Raw genomic sequence first — 22,464 nt, 5'->3', positions numbered from 1 at the left:
GAAGCCTGTAGTTGTTGTGTTAAATTGTGTATGTCTATATTACTTTGAACCTGACAAAGCACCATGTGCAGAGCAGACACTCAGAACATATGCTGATAATGTCACTCCACTAAATGGATAGCTGAGGGGAGCATAAATGACTTCCTAGAAGAAAATGAGGTAAGCTTTACTTTAAATCAAAGCTGCTATTGGTCACCAGGTAAATGCAAACCAATGAGAGGCCTTCCTGGAACTGTTGGTAACACTTGAATTTATCTCTCTGGACTTATTTTTTTCTCTCTCTCATATTTCTTTATCCCTTCATCTTTCTCTTCCTGTTATTCTAACACTTTCCTTTTTCCTTTTCCTTATTCAGTGACCTGGTGTACCAGTCATCAATACCAGAAATTTCCTTTAATCTGAATTCCTAGAGAACTTGGATCTGTGTCTATAGTTAGATTTCAGGTCCCCAAAGCCTTTTTTCTAACTAATTTTCCTTCATGTGGTAGAGTGTAGCAATGGGCGCACCTTGCGCTGGAATATACAAACTTTTACCAGATGCTTGTGAATTTGCGCCACCCAGTGGCCAAAGTCGTTAACTTCATCCTCTAAAAAAAAGTGGGCAAAATAAATGAAAATATGTGAAATCCATATGTATTATTAGCCCAAAGGGGGGAAATACATACATAACAGCAAAATTCTGTCCTATTTTAAGTCTATTTTCTAAAATTTAAAATAGGATGGAGAAGGATATGTTCAGAAGTATAGTGTCATGATCTCTACAGAATCAGATGATGTCCAGAAGACTCTCCAAGGATTTATTCAGGTCATGACTGCTCCCTAATGTACTAGAAAAGAAGAATAAACAGTGCAGCCTATACTACAAAGTCCTTATTGCTCTCTAGAAAAACCAAACATTCAACAGAAGAGACACTGAATTTGAAGACTCATAAACTATACACATTATAATACCAGATAGCAGTTTATTTCTTGTATAATGAATTTTACTGGGCAGGGGGGCGGGGAGTAGTGCCTGAGTGGTTCAGTCAGTTAGGCATCTGACTCCTGATCTCAACTCAGGTCTTGATCTCAGGACTGAGACTTCAAGCCTTGCACTGCACTTGCACTCCATGCCCAGCATGGAGCCTACTCAAAAAAAAAAAAAAAATTGGGGGCGCCTGGGTGGCTCAGAGAGTTAAGCCTCTGCCTTCGGCTCAGGTCGTGATCTTGTGGTCCTGGGATCGAGCCCTGCATCGGGCTGTCTACTCAGCAGGGCGCCTGCTTCCCGCCCTCTCTCTGCTGCCTCGTTGCCTACTTGTGATCTCTCTCTGTCAAATAAATAAATAAAATCTTAAAAAAATTTAAAAATTAATTAAAATGAATTTTCTCAGACATGTCTATGTCTAAGACACATGATAAGGAGTAGAATCCATAGGCTGGAGGATAAATACATCTTCAACTTTGCTAGATTGCATATGGTTTTCCAAAGCAGTTGTACCAAACACGTTCCCACCAGCAGTAGAATATTATTCCACTATCACCCTAACTTGAAAATCTTAGACTTCAAAATTTTTGCCAATCTTATCTCTATGAAGTAGTGTGCCATTGTTGTTTTTTTTTTGTAAAAGATTTTTATTTATTTATTTGACAAACAGAGATCACAAGTAGAGGCAGAGAGGCAGGCAGAGAGAGAGAGAGGAGGAAGCAGGTTCCCCGCAGAGCAGAGTCTGATGTGGTGCTCGATCCCAGGACTCTGAGATCATGACCTGAGCTGAAGGCAGAGGCTTTAACCCACTGAGCCACCCAGGGCCCCCCCCCCCCTTTTTTTTTAAAGATTTTATTTATTTATTTGACAGACAGAGATCACAAGTAGGCAGAGGCAGGCAGAGGAGAGGAGGAAACAGGCTCCCCGTGGAGCAGAGAGCCAGAGGCGGGGCTCGATCTGAGATCATGACCCAAGTCGAAGGCAGAGGCTTAACCCACTGAGCCACACAGGCGCCCATCATTGTTCTTATGTATGTTTTCCTGCTTAATAGTGAGGTTGAGTATCCTCCCACATATTTGCGTTCAGGTTTTCTCTTGCTTGCTTATAACCTTTCCCCTTTTTCTTTTGTATTGTTAATCTTTTTTTTTTTTTTAAACATTTTATTTTTAAGTAATCTCTACACCCAACATGGGGCTCAAACTCACAACCCCGAGATCAAGAGTCTCATGCTCTACTAACTAAGCTAGCCAGGAGCCCCTGTTAGTCTTTTTATACTGTTATAGAAGTATGTATTCTTGGCTATATTCTTGGACACTAATCATTTGTCCATGAAACATGTTATAATCAAAAGTGTATTTCTAAGATATTATTCCTCAAGATGTAGATTTATACATAAAAAGCAACCATCAGGCTCTGAAGCTCTGGGAATCCCATTTAGTTCCAAGAATTTGTTTTGATTTTGCCTTCTATAGCTGCATTTAAAAAGCTGTTTGACACATCTAAAACTCCCACAAAACTGAACATATTTCTTAGAAGGATTTCAAGGACTCCTACCTTGAAGGACTCTACTTTGCCAACACACGCATGACCAAATAAGGTAGTTGGGTCATCAGATTATTCTAACCCTATTCAATTCCTTTTTTTTTTTTTTTAAGATTTTATTTATTTATTTGACAGAGAGAGATGCAGGCAGAGAGAGTGAGGGAAGCAGGTTCCCTGCCGAGCAGAGAGCCCGATGTGGGGCTGGATCCCAGGACCCTGAGATCATGACCTGAGCCGAAGGCAGCGGCTTAAACCACTGAGCCACCCAGGCGCCCCTATTCAATTCTTGATGGTTAAGAAGGGTGGGAGGGAAGCAGGTCTCATGAAGCTACTAGTATCTGTCATTGTCTTATTCTGAAATTAAATCAGCTAAGTAATGCACAAATTCAATTTCAGAATGATTTATTTAGGGGCCCCTGGGTGGCTCAGTCGTTAAGCATCTGCCTTTGCTCAGGTCATGGTCCCGGGGTCCTGGGATCGAGCCCGGCATGGGGCTTCCTGCTGGCGGGAGATCTGCTTCTCCCTCTCCTACTCCCCCTGTTTGTGTTCCCTCTCTCTCTGTGTCTCTCTGTCAGATAAATAAAGAAAATCTTTTTTTTTTAAAAAAAGATGATTTAGATTTTTTTTTCCCTAGGCATTTGTGATGACTCCATAGTGGGTTTTTTTGGTAAAGATTTTATTTATTTATTTGACAGAGAGAGGCACAGTGAGAGAGGGAACACAAGCAGGGGGAGTGGGAGATGGAGAAGCAGGCGCCCCGCCAACCACGAAGCCCGATGCGGGGCTCGATCCCAGGATCCAGGATCCCAGGACCCCGGGATCATGACCTGAGCTGGAGGCCAATGCTTAACGACTGTGCCACCCAGGCATCCCTCCATAGTGTTGAAGAGAATTGCAACATGCACGGATAGCTAACCTCCTGTTTTCCATTAGGAAACACAGAGCTCTCAAGGGTAAGCCATAAAGTACATTTGCCCAACATTTTCACTTGTCTAAGCACAGGGAAGATGAACTTTGGCAGAACAGAGAGTCCATGTACCAGAGCAACATCTCTTTAGGGAACTGTGGCCTCTTTTTCTCTCTGTTGTGATGCCACTGTTTACCCTTTCAGCTCCCTCCTTCCTATTCAGATAGGAAATAATCTGATTCCCATACCCTCTCAATGAAATCCCTTCCCCTCCACCTGCTCATTCTTCCTGCTGGATTAAGTTTCAACCTTTGTCCTCTAATGTAAATAGTAGTAATAGCTAACATTTCAAGCACGTCTGTTATGTAAGAACAAAAGCTTTATCTTCTGCTGAAGTAACATTAGGAAAACAAATAGGTTAAGGAGCATGTCGCTGGCCTAAACTATCATGAGTGCCTCTATCTCCCCATAGTTGCTCTCTTGCCTTTCTTTAATCTATACACAGTTCTCCACACTGTAGCTGGAATGAGCTTTTCAACAATGCAAATTGGATCGTGTTACTCCTCTGCTAAAAACCACTCAGTGGCTTCCCACTGCTATCAGGATAAAGCCCCAAATCCTTAACAAGATTGCTAAAGCCCTGAATAGTGTAGCCTATGTCCTTCTCCAGTCTCATCTCCCGTCACTGTTCCCCTTACTCTAGCTTCGGCCACAGTGGCCTAGCTCCCTTCTTTCTTGTCTCAGAGCCCATGTTGTTCTCTGTGGCTCCAGCACCATTTCCACTCCCACACCCCACCTTCCCCTTTCTTCACTACTCTTTGCCTATTTAATTCCTACTCATATGTCAGATGTTGGCTCACAGAGTCCTCCCTGACCTCCTCAACTCCACTAGATTAATAGTGTAAATTTCGTCCATGGAATACATCTGTTTGTAATTGTTCTCCCATGGCATTTGATGGAGGCCTCTCTCATAGAGGTGAGCTACATTGAGAGTAGGCACCATGCCTGTTTTACTTACACTGTGTCCCTAGACCAGGAGCTGTGTCTGACATGAGCAGGGATTTCCCAAGTAACTGCCCTTCACGAAAGGTGAGGCAGATGGGGGCTGAGTTAGTTCTCTTCTCGGACTCTCTTTCCTTCAAGGTTCCCAGATTCTAGAAATTTATTTTTCATTTTTTAAAAAAGATTTTATCTATTTTGAGGGAGGGGAAGGAGAGAGAGAACATGAGCAGGGGGAGGGGCTGAGGGAGAGGGAGAAGCAGACTCTCCACTGATCAGGGAGCTGGCCACACAGGCTGGATCTCAGGAGCCTGAGATCATGACCTGAGCCAAAGGCAGACTAACCGACTGAGCCACCCAGGTGCCCCAATCCTAGAAATTTATAATCGATTTTCTCTGTATCCTCCTTCTACTATGAGTCACCATCCTGGCCCCCATCTCACTTAGCCCTCTGAAGGAACTACAATTATTATCTGCATTTTATGGAGGAGAAAAGTGAGGCATAAGCCACTTGCCCAAGGTCCCAGAGCTAGTAAGTGACAGAGCTAGGATCCCAGTGCAGGTAGATGACCTCAAAATCTCTTTACTCTTAACCACCACATAAAAGCCCTGCCAATTTACATCTTTCATTGATAATTCTCTTGACTGGTTGACCTCTTCCTTATCTACTTCTTTTTATTAGGAGGATCAGCCTTTTGTGATACAAGTTGCAAACATTTTTCTATTTTGCCACTTATGTTTTGACATTGCTTAAGGTGTTATTTTGTTTGGCAGAAATTGTGAGCTTTGTGTAGTCAAATTATTAACCTCTGCTTTTATGCCTTCTGTACTCTGAATCATAATTAGATTTTCCTTCCCGTAACAAGATGCTAAACAAGTTTTCTCATATTTTGTTTTCAATTTTTATATTTTTATTTAAATAATTAAGCCATTTGGAGTTTATCCTGGTATGAGGTACAAATTGACACTTATTTTTTTCCCACATGGTTATTCAATTGTCTACACCATTTATTGAATAGCACACCTTTATTTTATACTAAGTTCCTGTATTTATTTTGGTTTTCTTCTATACATTCTATTCTGTTACATGCTTGTATAATTTGTACTTTTTCTTTTCTCCAGTGAGCATTTTTTTAACCTTTATCTTTGGCTTCTCTGTAGTATTTGGCACTGTTGACTAATTCATCTTCTTTGATGTACTTTCGGTGGTATATTGCTAGGTTACTGAGTAGGTGAATAAACATGTACTTAAGGCACTAGCAAGCGAGGGGCAACAAAATGTTAATGATGAAGATATAATCTCAGAGGTCACCACAGGAAAAAAATCATACCTTTGTTTGTCCGTCCCTACACATACTTCATAGCTTATAATACTTTTAAGATTAAAAAAAATTTTATAAGATTTTACTTATTTTAGAGAGAGAGGAGAAGCAGAAGGGGAAGGAGAGGGACAAGCAGACTCTGTGCTTGGAGTGGAGTCCCACAAGGGGGTTGATCCCATGACCTGGATCCCATAACTCATCACATGACCTGAAACCAAGAGTCAGAAGCTTAACCAACTGAGCCACCCAGACACCCCAAAAGAATATTTTTTAAATAAACTCTACATGCCACGTGGGGCTCCAACTAAGGACACTAAGATAAGAATCACATGCTCTACTGACTGAGCCAGACTGTGGCTTCAAAATTTCTACCAGTTTGTGCTAACTCCCTAATCTGCACATCTGACCTAGACCTCTCACCTGTACATCCTACAGACACCTCAAACTCAACATATCCAGAACAAAACCTGCCCCTTCCCCTTCAGGTCTGCTCTTTGCCTGAAGGTCCCTCTCTTGGCAAGTAGTCCATCTAGTCAACTATGCTGGACATTGGAAAATCATTTTTAATTTTACCCCTTATTTATCACTTTTCTTCCCCTAATTAATTGCTTCTCTTTTGTTAAAGATTTTATTTATTTGAGAAAGAGAAAGAGAGCATGAGATGGGGGAGGATCAGAGGGAGAAGCAGACTCCCTGCTGAACAGGGAGCCCAAGGCAGGACTCGAACCTGGGACCCCAGGATTATGACCTGAGCCGAAGGCAGATGCTTAACCAACTGAGGCACCCAGGTGCCCTGATTAATTGCTTTTTAAACACCTTAAATCTATTTCTTCTTCCTCATCCTTATTCCAATTATGCTAATTCAAGCTCTCATCACCTTCTTACTTAGACTGCTGAACCTCCTGGCCTTTCACATTTTGCTATTTTCAGTCCACATAACTGCCGGAGAGATTAAGGTCTAAAACTCAGATGAGTGATAACACTGCTCCCCAACTCAAAATGCTTCACTGGCTCTCCATGGCCTTTGAGTAAAGTGTCAAACCCACTATGGTCTGGCCTCTGTCTACCCATACGGTATCATGTACAGTGGCCCTTCTTTCTTGCACTCTGTACTCCAATCATATAGAGAAGCTGCTCCTTCATGCTTCTGTCCTTTGAATAATTTGTTCCTTCTGCTTGGAATTTCCTTCCCACTCTTTTTCAAGACTTAACTCATCACTTCCCAGAGACTTACACCTTAATTTTCCCTACAACTGACTAATCTCTTCTTGGAGCCCTTAGTGTACCCAAAACATCTCTGTTACAACACATATTATCTTGTATTATAATTATTTTCATGCATATCTGTCTTCCCAAGTGAACAGTGAGCATCCTTTTTTTTTTTAAGATCTTATTTATTTATTTGACACAGAGAGAGATCACAAGTAGGCAGAGAGGTAGGCAGAGAGAAAGGGGGAAGCAGGCTCCCCACCGAGCAGAGAGCCCGATGCGGGGTTCGATTACAGAACCCTGAGACCATGACCTGAGCTGAAGGCAGAGGCCCAACCCACTGAGCCACCCAGGAGCCCCTTAGCATCCTTTTAAAAAAATATATTTTGTTTGTTTATTTGAGAGAGACAGAGAATGTGAGCACATGAGCAGGGGGAGGAGCAGAGGGACCAGCAGACTCCCTGCTGAGTGCAGAGCCTGCTGTGGGCTCGATGCGGGGCTTGATCCCAGGACCCCGAGATCATGACCTAAGCCGAAGTCAGATGCTTAACCAACTGAGCCACCCAGGCGCCCCTGAACAGTGAGCATCTCTTTGAGAGCAGAGACTATTTTATTAGTTCTTGAATCTCTAGTACCTGGCATAGTCCTTCTCCTAGAGTAAGGCTAAATAATATTTATAAGGTAAAGGAATGAACATATAAGAATGTCCTAGAAGTGGGACACCCCAGTGGCTCAGTCGGTTAAGCATGTGCCTTCAGTTCAGGGATCCTGGGATTGAGTCCCACACGGGGCTCTTTTCTCCGTGGGGAGTCTGTTTTTCCCTCTGCCTGCTGCTCCCTGTGCTTGTGCTCTCTCTATGACAAATAAATAAAATCTTTAAAAAGAACGTTCTAGAAGTTTCAAATAAAAAGATATGTTCTGGGGACGCCTGGGTGGCTCAGTAGGTTAAAGCCTACTAACCAAGCTTATATACAAATTTAACAATTTATTTATTACAACTAGTAATACAATTGTCATAAGTATAAAAATACTATTCTATGTGTAACTAGCATATCCTGAACCTGAAGGTAAGCCTGTATGGGAAGCTGCATTATTCATGCATAATTGTTTGCACACTCCATGGAAGAAAAAAAAACAAACCTAATTATTGAGGGGCAAAAAAAAATCTTACTCTCTTTATATATAAAGTACGGTAGATATATAGTATATAAACAGATACTTATCTGGCATATCTGTAGTATTAAAACTTCACTGGGGGAAGCAATTTGGAAAAAGATTGTCTAAAAGTCTCCTTAGGGCTGACAGTAATGATAAAAAGCTTGAGAAATACTAGTTTAACTCCTATACTGATTCTTTCTTAAGGAATCAGAATTAGCAGGGTTAATTCTAAAGTTCAGATGTTTGATGGCATTAGGCAGATATGTGTTTCTACAATATCACAGCCTATAATAGGGTGATTATGCATGAAATTCATTGGCTAAGACTCTTTTCCTTGAATAGGCACTCAGAAAGTCAGCTTCCATCGGCTTCAAACCTTCCATTACTTCTTGGATGACTCATTTTCCTTTTGGATATACTATACATATTCAGTATTTCTCGGGGCCAGTCCACTTCCTAAAAAATCTTTACATATCTTGGTTGGGATCCATCACCTTCTGAGGTCGTATAAAGTAGTGGTTACAAGTTGGAGATAGAAGTCTGAATCTCTACTATGCTGCCTGTTTACACTCACAAGAGTGATGCAGTTTCTGCATCAGTAAAATGGGAGTAACAATATCTCCCTTAATGGGTTTTTAAGGACTAAAATGAGAAAACATATATAAAAATCCTTGAGCAATAGCTACTTTTAGTACCAAATTGGGATGAGAGCCCTGTTGTGTCATTTTGAAAGTGTGTTTGTGTGTGTGTGAATGCATGATTAAACAGTAAAGACTTGGGATGCCTGGGTGGTTCAATCGTTAAGTATCTGTCTTTGACTAGGGTCGTGATCCTGGGGTCCTGGGATCAAGCCCAGCATCGGGCTCCCTGCTCAGTGGGAAGTCTGCTTCTCCCTCTCCCACTCTCCCTGCTTATGTTCCCTCTCTCATTGTCTCTTTCTCTCTGTCAAACAAATAAATAAAATCTTTTAAAAAATAAAATAAATAAACAGTAAAGACTCAGAGAAAACTGTTGTCCTTGGCATAATTGTAGATTCTAGAAAATTAATAAAGTGAGTGGACAAATACTAAAAAATGTGTTTTGTTGTGTAAATATAACCAATTACAGTCATTTACCGATACAGCTTAACATTTAAGTCCTAATTATCACGCAGCACAATAACAATTACATATATCATTAAATATGCATCAGATTAACCTCACTGTAAATTTTATTTGATTATAATAGCAAAGTACTCATTCTGTATGCTAAGGAACAGTCTTATAGTTAATTGCTCATAATGCCTAAGTCTATTCACTATTTACATTAAGTAAATGGGACACAGCTCCTGAGTTTGCTCTGCATTGGAGGTAAAGCTGGATTATCCATCCTTGATTGCAACTATGCATTTTGTTCTGTGACCTGTGAGATAAAGCATACTCCCTTACTTATGTACGCCAAGGTGCTAAAGAAGCAAGCAGCAGGGGCACCTGGGTGACTCAGTGGGTTAAAATCTCTGCCTTCTGCTCAGGTCATGATCCCAGGGTCCTGGGATTAAACCCCGCATTGGGCTCTCTGCTTTGCAGGGAGCCTGCTTTCTCCTCTCTCTGCCTGCCTCTCTGCCTACTCGTGATCTCTGTCAAATAAATAAATAAAATATTAAAAAAAAAAGAAGAAGAAGAAGCAAGCAGCAAAAGAAATTCTATTTAATTGCTCAGTCTTCGGGAAAGAGGTTTCTAGTGGTAAAAATGATTCAAATAATGAAAAAAATTCTAATGTGGAGCAATGGCCAACCTAGCCTCCTACAACTTCTAAACAAGCCCCAGGGTCATCCGATGGAACACTTCTAGAATTAGAATTACAATTATAATTTATTTGACTCCCACTATGAACTAGATATTTTATATATTTATATAGTTACATCCTTACAAAACTCTTTTGAATTAGTTATTATAATTTTCATTTTACACGAGGAGAAAAAAGGCACAGAAAAATAATAATTTGCTTAAGTAGCAAATTAAGTAAATTAAGTAAATTATTAAATTGAAGGTGGTAAAAGGTAGTTGTTAGATTTTGTAGTTAAAATTTTTTGGATAAACAGAAGTCACACAGAAACAATACATTGCTAGTTCACCTAATGTTTTGGATTCTATTCAAAGCCTGGTGACCCGGGCAGATAGTCTGTACTTCGTACAGATCAAAATAAGGAAGAGTGAGAAGAGATGGGTAGCAAAAGCCTGAAAATGCTAAATGGCTACAGCATTATGAAAATCCTGACATCTGCTAACTCTTCAGTTTTAAAGAGTCAGAAGCATTTTATTAGTTATATTTGGCCAGATCTGGTTTTCGTTTCATTCTGGCTGTGCTACCCCGTAATTAGCTGAATTGGGGCAAGTGGTTTTACCTTTCTGAGACTTATTTTTCCTTTTTTGTAACATAGGATGCTGCAGGGCCTTTAGCAAAAATTTGTTTTTCCCTCTTGTTCACCTGAGATCTTTAAGGCCCTTTTCCTTAACACATAAACAACCCAGACATGCCACCATGTGGAGAAATGGCTATATAGACCTTACATTTCTGTAAATAGATTAGCAGGAGTGCTTCCACCTTTCCTCTGCAGACTGGTCATAGTTGAGGAGGATCAAGTTAAATAAGCAGTCTAGGAACCTTCTGCAAAGAAAAGGATTGATTCCTTAACTCCTTGGACGAGGGTGGTCACAAAGAAAGATAAAGAAGAGTGGAGTGCGGGGGGGGGGGGGGGGGGGGGTGGGGGTTGCAGGAAGGAGGAAGGCAATGGTCCCGAATGCATGAGGCAGCAGCAGAACCTGGGGAGGCTGGAACCAGTTCCCAACTGGGCCACAGGGGACTCTGTGCTTCTGGGAAAGTGACTTCATGTGTGTGAACTCACAGAGCTGAGGGCTAAGAGCTGTAATACTTAAGGCTCTCGCTTTCTGTGGGGTGAAACCCTCTCTTCTGAGCGCATCACAGGAAGAAGCCTTGCCTTGAAGAGCCTTTGTAATTGGCAAAGGGCTGTGCTCTAGGACCCAAATTTCTGGCTCACTTACATGCACTAAGTATACCTCAGAGCTTAAAGGAGAGGAAGTTGAAATCCAGAAGAAAGCATAGACTTTTAGACTCTCTGTTTATATCTATTTGTATACCAAACTACAAAGAAACACCTCAGTAAGAGGAAAAAATAAATATCAGATGAGATAAAGTTTATAAACTCCTTCAGCACTCAGGACAAGTGAGTAAGTAGAAATGATAGAGAATCATTTCCATAGGAAGGGAAGCTCAGAAACTACACTTCTGATTCTAAACACAGCAGCTTAACAGTTGAAGAGGAGGTGTTGGGATATTCTGGACTCAAACAATGGCAGCTACCTTACAGACCCTGGCAGTAGGATACAATTTTCCCTACTGGGTTTCAAGTTCAAAGGCCAACCTCCTCCATTAAGAATGGAAGGGCTTGGGGTGCCTGGGTGACTCAGGGGATTAAATCCTCTGCTTTCAGCTAGGGTCATGATCCCAGGGTCCTGGGATCAAGCCTCACATCGGATCTCTGCTCAGTGGGGAGCCTGCTTCCTCCTCTCTCTCTCTCTGCCTATTTGTGATCTCTGTCTGTCAAATGAATAAATAAAATCTTAAAAAAAAAAAAAAGAGAGAGAGGGCACCTGGGTGGTTCAGTGGGTTAAAGTCTCTGCCTTCAGCTCCTGTCATGATCCCAGGGTCCTGGAATTGAGCCCCGCATTGGGCTCTCTGCTCGGCGGGGAGCCTGCTTCCTCTTCTCTCTCTGCCTACTTGTGATCTCTGTCTGTCAAATAAATACATAAATCTTTAAAAAAAGGGGGGGGGCGCCTGGGTGGCTCAGTGGGTTAAGCCTCTGCCTTCGGCTCAGGTCATGATCCCAGGATCCTGGGATCTAGTCCCGCATGGGGGCTCTCTGCTCAACAGGGAGCCTGCTTCCCCTCTCTCTCTTCTCTGCCTCTCTGTCTGCTTGTGATCTCTCTCTCTCTGTCACATAAATAAATAAAATCTTAAAAAAAAAAAAAAAGAATGGAAGGGGTTGGGGCACTGGCTGGCTCAGTCAGTTAGGCATTTGACTCTTGATTTCCACTCAAGTCATGGTCTCAGGGTCGTGGGATCAAGTCCCGCATGGGGCTTGGTGCTCTGTAGGGAGTGCGCTTGAGATTCTTTCCTCTTCCCCGCCCTCTTCCCTTACCCCCTTGCATGCACTCAATCTCTCTCTAAAAATACATAAATAAATAAATAACGAACAGGAGGGCTTGGAGAATGTGATATCAATTTTTCCTGAAGGTCAATATTCAAAATATTAGTTCAACATAAACTGATCTGGGACATTATTAAGGCAAATTTCTCTCTTAAGATGTTTTTATCAGGGGTGCCTGGGGGCTCAGTTGGTTAAGGTGTCCCTCTCTTGATTTCTGCTCAGGTCAAGATTTCAGGGTTGTGAGATCAAGCCCCATGTCTATAGGGCTTGCTATGCCCAGCACAGAGCCTGTTTAAGACTCTCTCTCCAGGGGTGCCTGGGTGACTCAGTCAGGTAATCAACTGCCTTCAGCTCAGGTCATGATCTCAGGGTCCTAGGATGGAGCCCCATGTAGGGCTCCCTGCTCAGTGGGGAGTCTGCTTCTCCCTCTCCCTCCGCCCCTCCCCTCTGCTCATGGTCTCTTGCTCTCAAGTGAATAAATAAAAAAATTTTTTAAAAGATTCTCTCCCTCTCCCTATGCCCACCCCCTTTTTTCTCCTCAAACAAACACCAAACCTATATATATCCCTATATCTATCTATCTATATATTAAAAAGATGTTTTTTAGACTCCTTTATAGACATTAGAAAGAGGAGAAAGAAGGCACTTGGTCATCTCTGCTATGACAAGTTAAGTACAAAGTGCTCTGAAAGCATATTGGAGAGTTACTTAACCCAGAGTTTGGGGAGGGGGTGCAGTCAGGAAAGATGTTCCTGAGGAAGTGATGTCTAAGTTAAAGTGGAGGTACCTTGGCCTGAGACATTCCATTCTTTTCCTTTTTCCTTTCCTTTCCTTTCCTTTCCTTCCCTTCCCTTCCCTCCCTTTTTTCTATTCCTTTTCCCTTCTCTCTGCTCCCCTCCCTTCCCCTCCCTTCTCTTCTCTTCCCTTCCCTTTCTTTTCTTTTTAGAGGCAGAGAGAGGTGGAGGTTGGGGCAGGGGGAGAGGGAGAGAGGGAATCTTAAGCAGGCTCCGTGCCCAGCATGGAGCCCAATGCAGGGCTTGATCTCACGACTCTGAGATCATGACCTGAGCCGAAATCAAGAGTCAGACGCTTATCCAACTGAGCCACCCAGGCACCCCCAAACTGAGACATTTCTGAGAGTGAAACGAGACACTATTACTAACTGTAAGGGACAACAGGAGTAAACCAGGACTTTACTGAGCAAATCGGGACTTCTGGTTACTCTATTCATAAATCATGTTCAGGTACTTGACCTCCAGTGAAAGCAGGGATCTCTTCACTTTTTTTTTTTTTTTTAAGATTTTATTTATTTATTTGACAGAGCGAGATCACAAATAGACAGAGAGGCAGGCAGAGAGAGCGAGAAGGAAGCAGGCTCCCGCTGAGCAAAGAGCCCGACGTGGGACTCGATCTCAGGACCCTGAGATCATGACCTGAGCCGAAGGCAGCGGCTTAACCCACTGAGCCACCCAGGTGCCCCATCTTCACTTTTTACTTTATACATTTTGCCTGAGTGACTTTCTCCATACCTTTGCCTTTACTTGCTCATTTCACAAATATTTGTCCAGGATGCACTTATGGGCACAGAAGTTACAAAGAAGAAAGGACATAGTGCCTGCCCTCAAGCTCTGTCTAAAGACACACATCCAAAGAAACAATTTTAATACATTTATACAACTTTCATCCTGGCCTTTCCTCTGAGCTCTAATATATATCTATCATTTCCACTCAGATTGCAAAACACAAGTCCAAAACAGAACATTTAATTTCTCCTCCAAATCTGTTCTTCTGTAGCTAGTCTTAAAATTGATGCCACTATCCACTACATTGCTAAAGGCAAAAGACCAGAAAAGCACTGCCCTAAACAGTGTTATCCTTCTTCTCACTATGCACTTTAATTTCTCCACCTTTCTTAAACACAATGACTAAGTTGGGGCTTAGAATTCTAATGAGGGCCTAAGATCAACTGAAGCAGAAGGGTAATTTTCAGGTGCTTAAATGCTATGTTTTTAACAAATAGATCCCAGCGTCAATGTGGGATTGTTTTTTCCAGAATAGTACAACATTGATGACTCATATTCAATTTGTTGACAATCATGACATCCAGATCTAGATATATGCCCTAGTCTGTCTCGAAAAACTTCAGTTTAGGAGAGAAAGACATGAAGGTAAGTCCTCAAGAGTCTGACCCTACCTCCTCTTTGTGGAGAAGGTGAGTGGTTGCAGATGTGTCAAGGTGGAGGAGAAAGATCAGTGTTGATTAACTGTTAAACAATGGCTGTATAAAAGGACGATTATTTCTTTAAAAAGTAACTGTAATGCTTCTATCATCTTATTCTCCACACAGCTGCCTGAGCGATCTTTTTAAAATAAATCTGATTACCTCTCCCACCACACACTAAGGAGTCTTCCATGAGCCATCTCTGCAAGGAAACTACTCTAAAATACTTAACATTCAAATCCACACTCCTTGGCAAAATGTTTTCCAAATTGGTAATCCCTAAAAACAAATCTCCTTCAGTCCAAAAAAAAAAAAAAAAAAAAAAAAAAATCTGATTATTCCTTTGCTCTCAACCCTTGTGAGGTACTCTACCATATCTCCCCCCAAATCCAAAGTCCAACCGTGGCTTACAAGATGATGCCTGATCTGGTTTCTGCCTGTTTCGCAACTATTTCTCTAAGTCGCCATGCTAGAGTCACACTTGTCTCCTTACTTCTTCCCCAACAGGCCAAGCAAGTCCCTATCTCAGGGCCACTGCAATTCCTGCTTCTCTTCTCCTAGTTTCCCTCTGGAAATCCACGTGCTGCCTCCCTTAACGATTAGGTTTCTGGTTATGTGCTCTTTCAATTAGGAGGCCTTCCTTGTCTACCTCATCTAAAAGACCAGGCCCACATCACTCTTATTCCTTTATTCTGATTTATTTTTTTCCCATAAAACTTAACACATTACAGAGGAATTACCTCTTATTTAGTAGTATGTGTATTGTTTCATGTCAATCCCCCCTCTATGGTATGAGGCAGAGACTGTTTTGTTCACTGCTGAGTCCTCAGCACCTAGAACAGGGTCTGCTCATTAAATATTTGTTGACTAAATGACCAAATAGACTTTCAGGATACAGCAAATGTAAAACTACACTATAATAGAGCTATTGGCATGATGCGTAGTAAAATGTCTTTTAGAGTATACCAAAACGTTAACTGTTTATTCAATACAGTGGGAGCTGGGGTGAATTTTCGTTTGTGTGAATTTTCTGACTATTTTTCAGAACGAATTTGTAGCCTTCATATACTAACAAATCACTCAAGAGGCCACACCAGCAGAAAATGCAAATGAATTTAAAGAGAGGTTGGGCAAAATTTATGAAAGACAGACTTCTAAATAGATGTAGGAGCCTAATGGGGAAGATAACCACGGCTTGAATCCCCTTCCCCACACTTCCCAGCCGTGTGTTCCCAAGTTATTCATAAGCCAGCTGAAATGTCTTCACCTGGAAAATGGGGACAATAATAGTGCCTACCTCATAGGTTGTTTTTGAAGATTCAATGACACCATGGATTTCACCTCCTTGGTAACAATGCCTGGCATGCAATAAATACTCGACAAATGGTAGCTCTTACAGTAATTAGTAGTAGTAATAAGAGATGCTGGGACATACCTAGCCCTCAAGATTGACATCAGAGTGGACCACCACATCCTCTCATCATTGCGCCTCAGTCTGGGCCCCTGAAGCCCAAAGAGGGGATGGTTCTTCCCAAAGAAGAGAATTTCCACGTTCCAGAAGCGTCTGAATAAAACGTACCCTGTTTACCCTCACACGGTTCAGTCAGTCTGGTTAATCCACGAGCAGCACTGCAAGACCCGCTCGGCCTCGGCTGCCTTCGCGGCCACAGGGGCGGACAGAGGGGAGTGGGAATGTTAGAAACACAAAAGCAGGACGGTACCGGCCCGCTCCACCTCACCGCGCTCTGGAGCGGATCGAACGGCGGCGCCACGCACTGGCAAGCCTCTGGCGACCGGCAACGCGCCTCACGCCAAAGGGACTGCTGCCCGCACTCAAGTCAGGCAGGCTGCTCCGTCCGCCCTACCCCCCGGGCCTCCGCCAGAGAACAGCGGCGGGCGCGCGGCGAGGCCGGGGCGCGGGCCGAGGGCCGAGGGCCGAGGGGGCGGCAGTGCGGGGCCGCGAGGGCCGGGGAGGGGCGGCGGCGCGCTCGCGCCTGAGCCGCTCGAGAGCGAGCACGTACCCCCGGGGGCGCGCGCGTCTGGCGGCTCCTCGGCGCGGAGGAGGGGGACGCGGCGAGGTGAGACACGAGGTGTTGTGGGGCGGGTGGGGACGGGGCGCGAGCCCCTCTAGCGGCCGACGGGGTGGCGGGGACGGCGCGTGGCGGTGGCGACGGGGAGGGGGAAGCTGCGGGCCCTGGCGGCTCGGGGGAAAACGCGGCGGGCGGGCGAGCTGGCTGGCGGAGCTGGGCCACGCCGCGTTTGGGGGAGGGCGGCGCGGGCTCGGCTTGACCCGTCTGTCCCGCCCCGCGGCGTGCCTAGCGCGCCCCGCCCCCTGGGCGGCCCTTCGCGACCAGAGCCCGGGGATTCCTGTCTCTGCGGTGGCGCGCCTAATTACGCTGGGAGCAGACGCCCTAGTGTCTTGCACCTGACCGACGTTACTTTTCGAGTTTTCAAGTCGGCCTTGCACACTAGGTAGTTCACCTCCATTTTGGAGCTGAGGCCGAACTGAGACTCAGGTAAAATGACTTTCCCAAGATCATACAGCTTAAGAAACGAAGTGAGGAGCTCCGCTTTGTCTGCAAAACTCCAAACCCAGCACCTGTCCCCTGCATCACAGCGAATGCCTGTCTTCCTCCTCCCAGTGGCTCTGAATTTGGCAGTTGTTAATTTGGAGCTACCACCCATCCTTTCGTGGACGTCAGTGTCAGAAATGTCTCTCGTGAGAAGAAAGGAGAGGAAGAAGAATCTGCTTATTGGAATATTGTGCTTGTGACATGGAATGTTTATGCGTTTTTTACTTAACCATCTCTCTCTTTTTAAAAAAAAATGATTTTCTTTATTTATTTGAGAGAGAGTACGAGAGATAGCATGAGAAGGGAGAAGGTCAGAGGGAGAAGCAGACTCCCCATGGAGCTGAGAGCCCGACGTGGGACTCAGGGCGCTGGGATCATGACCTGAGCTGAAGGCAGTTGCTTAACCAACTGAGCCAGCCAGGCGCCCCTTAACCATCTCTTTTAACCTTTTTAACCTTTATTGAAGTGTCGCTGCTGTTCACTACTTTTAAGACATGTGCAAGTAGCAGTCTTTCAGAGCTTCACTTCTTTAAAAAAGCAGCATGCCTGAAGATTGTGAGGATTCAGAGATAATCCACATAGTGTGAGTGGTACCAGAGTACCTGGCTTATGAGAAAAGTTCAGTAAATGTTGGCCTTTTTTTTTTTTTAATTACAGAACGCATAATACCTTTTGCTAAACCCATTTTTCTTCAGAGACTAACTTTTCCTGGGACTAGAGCAGGGGAAGAATCATTCCTATCCCAGCCCACTTAAGAAAAGACAAGCTCATTGATAACCATGTTATCTGAATGTCCTATAGCCTTAAGGATGAATTATACCCCAAGCTCAGAGTAATAGGTGGAAGAAATCACTCCAGGAGAACTAAAGATGAATTCACCTTTTGTAAAACTAACATTTGTCCATTACGTTTTCTTTACTGAGTTCTTTCTCTGTGTTTGGCACTTTGAAGCATACAGATGTGTATTGGATAGTAGTCCCTGCTTTCATTTAGTCTAGATATGGGAAAAAATATGTATTCAGAAGTAATCCTCACAGAGTAGAATGGGATGCCAGAAAAGAGATATCCAAGAAGCTGTGGGACCATAGAAGGAGAAATGTTTTCTTGACTTAGGGTAAAGTATAACTTAATTTCTGCCTTCAAGAAAATACTTTATACTGTTGTTCAAACATTAAGTATTTGTTCAAAGAGTAAGTGACCAAACGTTTGTCGTAATAGGGTTCCTTGGTTTCTAGTAATAGAAAGTCATTTGTATTAAAGTATTATTAGAAAGATAAAAGAAATGGGAAAAAATCCAAACAGTTGGGCTATCCTTGGGGATGAGGATCTCAATAGCCAGAGCTCATGGACCAAATTCTTTGATTAATGAATGATTGGGTTCCAATTGACTTCTGTCCTTGTATGTCTTACACAAGATTAAGATTTTTCTTTTATTGGGGCGCCTCGATGGCTCAGTGGGTTAAAGCCTCTACCTTAGGCTTGGGTCAAGATCCAGGGTCCTGGGATCCAGCCCCGCATCGGGCTCTCTGCTTTCGGGGGGGAGCCTGCTTCCGCCCCCCCGCCGCCTGCCTCTTTGCCTGCTTGTGATCTCTTTCTGTCAAATAAATAAAGTTAAAAAAAAAGATTTTCTTTTTTTTTTTAATATTTAATTTATTTATTTGACAGAGACACAGTGAGAGAGGGAACATAAGCAGGGGGAGTGGGAAAGGGAGAAGCAGGCTTCCTGTTGAGCAGAGAGCGCCATGCGGGGCTTGATCCCAGGACTCTGGGATCATGACCAGAGTGGAAGCATATGCTTAACACCTGAGCCACCCAGATGCCCCAAGATTAAGATTTTCACAGGAGATCTTAGCTGTAAGGGTAAGGTATACAGTACCCACCAGAACCATATGAAATGTGGGTGAGTCAGTTTCTCAAGGGAAAGAGTATTAAGGAGAGAAGTGATAATGCATAGAGAAAAACAACAGTTGTTTATTAGAGGTATGTAGCCCTTACAGAGGACCAGGTACCACCATGTCTTATTTATATGGATTTTGGTATTTAATCTTCATAAGGACATAGATACTATTTCTCATCCCCACTTTACAGAGGGGGACACAAGGTTTATAAAGACAAAAATAATTGGGGGGCGCCTGGGTGGCTCAGTGGATTAAGCCGCTGCCTTCGGCTCGGGTCATGATCTCAGGGTCCTGGGATCAAGTCCCGCATCGGGCTCTCTGCTCCACAGGGAACCTGCTTCCTCCTCTCTCTCTCTCTGCCTGCCTCTCTGCCTACTTGTGATCTCTCTCTCTGTCAAATAAATAAATAAAATCTTTAAAAAAAAAAATAATTGGGGAGCCTAGCTGGCTCAGTCAGAAGAGCGTGTAACTCTTTTTTTTTTTTTTTAAAGATTTTATTTATTTATTTATTTGACAGAGAGAGAGGTCACAAGTAAGCAGAGAGGCAGGCAGAGAGAGAGGAGGAAGCAGGCTCCCTGCAGAGCAGAGGGCCCGATGCGGGGCTCGATCCCAGGACCCTGAGATCATGACCTGAGCCGAAGGCAGCGGCTTAATCCACTGAGCCACCCAGGTGCCCCGAGCGTGTAACTCTTGATCTCAGAGTCATGGGTTCCAACTCCACATTAGATGTAGAGATTATGTAAATAAAACAGGGGCACCTGGGTGGCTCAGTTGATTTAAGTGTCTCTCTTTTTTTTTTTCTTTTTAAGATTTTATTTATTTTTGACAGAGAGAGACACAGCAAAAGAGGGAACACAGCAAGGGGAGTGGGAGTGGGAGAGGGAGAAACAGGCTTCCTGCCGAGCAGGGAGCCTGATGCAGGGCTTATCCCAGGACTCTGGGATCATGACCTGAGTCGAAGGCAGAAGTGTCTGACTCTTGATTTGGGCTCAGGTCATGATCTTGGGGTCCTGGGATCAAGCCCTGTGTCGGGCTCTATGATCAGTGGGGAGTCTACTTGAGATTTTCTCTCTCCCTCTGCCCCTCCTGCTGCTCTCACATGGACTTTCTCTCTTTCTCTCTCTTTAAAATGAGTACATCTTTAAAAAAAAAAAAACTTAAGACAAAATTAAAAAAAAAATAATTTGCTTAACATTACAAAGCTAGGATGTGGTTGCACTGAATACATTGCATTGTCTTCTCTGCATCTTGTCCCTTTGAATTATTTTCTGATCCATATACCACTTTTGTTTGTTCATAGGGGTCATCAAACTTTGGTGTATGTGTTGGCCAGTTTTGACATCTCCTTGAAGGAGCGCTGCACTGAGGAAGATCAAAACAAGACTGCAAATTTTAGGGAATGGACCGTTTGGGTTCCTTTAGCAGTAAGTATAGTGGGAACAAGTCCCAGGTGAATATTAACAGCAAACTCAAGTGGAAATTAATCAAAGAAGAAAAATAAGCACTGAAGTTAAAGCCCTGCGAATCTGATCCTAAAGGAATAAGAATATCAAATTAAAATAAAATTAACCAATACTTCATTGATTGCCCACTAAACATATGACACAAACATATAACCCTAGGTCTTGTAAGAAAACTATGCTCAGGTATAATATGATTAACCTACATTTTAATTTAAGAAAGCAGTTGGATTTCTCTTTAGAACCAATAACATATTTTAGATGCCTTGATAAAAAATTAAGTCAGTGGTAGAAAAAAAGACATGCTTCTCTAACCCTTCCCTTTTAGGGGGAATTTGTGCTCTAAGAGTGAACCACAGTATTATAATAATGCAGAAAATTATGCTGTGTGTGTGAAATAAATTCACGTAGCCACAGCTATGGAGAAAAAAATACACTGCCTTTTTTTGTTTCTGATTATAAGAGATTTGGCAGAAATAGATTGTTAGATATTAATAGTGCTCCAATGAGAAGAAACAGAAAGCCACTTTTAGGGTATTGTTTCCTTTTCGCCAATTTCTTAAAGAACCTCATATTTACTCTCTCATCACACCTATCTATATAAAGTTAGGACAGAATGAAGTCTTCAAAACATCTAGTTCAAATCTCTCATTTTACACATGGAGAAAACCTAAACGAATTTTCCTGATGCTAAAAATGTAAACTGAAACCACTCCCATTCCCCCTTTTTTTTTTTTTTTTTAATTTTATTTATTTGACAGAAATCACAACTAGTCAGAGAGGCAGGCAGAGAGAGAGGAGGAAGCACGCTCCCTGCGGAGCAGAGAGCCCAATGCGGGGCTCGATCCCAGGACCTTGGGATCATGACCTGAGCCGAAGGTAGAGGCTTTAACCCACTGAGCCACCCAGGCGCCCCCCCCCATTCCCTTTTAAAATACTAAAGGAAAAATAAATTATTTTTAAACTTTTTATTTGGACATTTTATTTGGAAATAATTTCAAATTTACAAGAAAGTTGGAAGAATAAGAATCATACAAAAAATCCCCATAGGCCCTTTGTTAACTTCTTACTCCATTTGTATGTTTTGTTTCTCTGTAAATATATATTATTGAATATAATACATATTTATATATTCTTTTATGTGTAAGTAGATATAGATACCCCCCTTTTTTTTTCCAGAATCTTTTTATGGTAAGGGACATATATCAAGGCCCTTTACCCCTAAGCATTTTAGTGTTTATTTCCTGAGAATAGGGATATTCTATTTTTTAACTTCAGTAGGGTTATCAACTAGTAAATTTAACATCCATGAAATAGTTTTATCCGATCTGCCATCTAGTTCATTCAGTTTTGTAAGCTGACTCAACAATGTTCTTTATGGTGTTTTTTTTTTTGTTTGTTTGGTTTTTTTAAGATTTTTTTTTAATTTATTTATTTGACAGAGAGAGATCACAAGTAGATAGAGAGGCAGGCAGAGAGAGAGAGGGAAGCAGGCTCCCCGCTGAGCAGAGAGCCCGATGCGGGACTCGATCCCAGGACCCTGAGATCATGACCCGAGCCAAAGGCAGCGGCTTAACCCACTGAGCCACCCAGGCGCCCCCTTTATGGTGTTTTTTTCCTTCTACTACAGGACGCAGTCAGGAGTCAGGTCTTACCTTAAGTTCCTGTGTTTCTTTAGTCTCCTTTTTTTTTTTTTTTTTTAAAGATTTTATTTATTTATTTATTTATTAGAGAGAGAGAGAGAGAGAGAGAGAGAGCATGAGAGGAGAGAAGGTCAGAGGGAGAAGCAGACACCTGCAGAGCTGGGAGCCTGATGCAGGACGACCTGAGCTGAAGGCAGCGGCTTTAAACCAACTGAGCCACCCAGGCGCCCTCTTTAGCCTCCTTTAAACTGAAACATTTCCACAGCCTTTGTCTTTAGTGACATTCACACTTTTGAAGAAGACAGGCTCTTCCTCTCTCCCCTTTTTTAAATTGAGGTTTCTTGTTTTTTTGTTGTTTTAT

At 42.8% G+C, this 22,464-nt stretch overlaps 2 protein-coding genes across 5 annotated transcripts in view; one reads left to right on the top strand and one right to left on the bottom strand.

The window, feature by feature from the left end:
* Positions 1 to 16,085, bottom strand: part of ACACA (acetyl-CoA carboxylase alpha) — a 290,224-nt gene extending 274,139 nt beyond the window's left edge. The window contains exon 1 of one of the 2 annotated variants that reach the window (XM_045985474.1): positions 15,965 to 16,085. In XM_045985474.1, the coding sequence (XP_045841430.1) occupies positions 15,965 to 16,002 (38 nt within the window). In that variant the 5' untranslated portion in view covers positions 16,003 to 16,085. The remainder of the gene's footprint in view (positions 1 to 15,964) is intronic. The other variant, XM_045985475.1, reaches the window with a different exon arrangement.
* A 475-nt stretch (positions 16,086 to 16,560) lies between these two features.
* TADA2A (transcriptional adaptor 2A) overlaps positions 16,561 to 22,464 on the top strand; it is a 52,536-nt gene continuing 46,632 nt past the window's right edge. For 2 of the 3 annotated variants that reach the window (XM_045985482.1, XM_045985480.1), the window contains exons 1-2: positions 16,561 to 16,607; positions 20,301 to 20,424. In XM_045985482.1, coding sequence (XP_045841438.1) covers positions 20,400 to 20,424 — 25 coding nt within the window. In that variant the 5' untranslated portion in view covers positions 16,561 to 16,607; positions 20,301 to 20,399. Of the gene's footprint in view, positions 16,608 to 16,951; positions 17,046 to 20,300; positions 20,425 to 22,464 lie in introns of those variants that run through there. The other variant, XM_045985481.1, reaches the window with a different exon arrangement.

The sequence above is a fragment of the Meles meles genome, chromosome 18 (assembly GCF_922984935.1).
Source record: "Meles meles chromosome 18, mMelMel3.1 paternal haplotype, whole genome shotgun sequence".
In the NCBI taxonomy this organism is placed as follows: Eukaryota; Metazoa; Chordata; class Mammalia; order Carnivora; family Mustelidae; genus Meles; species Meles meles.
Note: the sequence above shows the minus strand (reverse complement) of the source record. Positions and strands in the feature narration are given on the sequence as shown.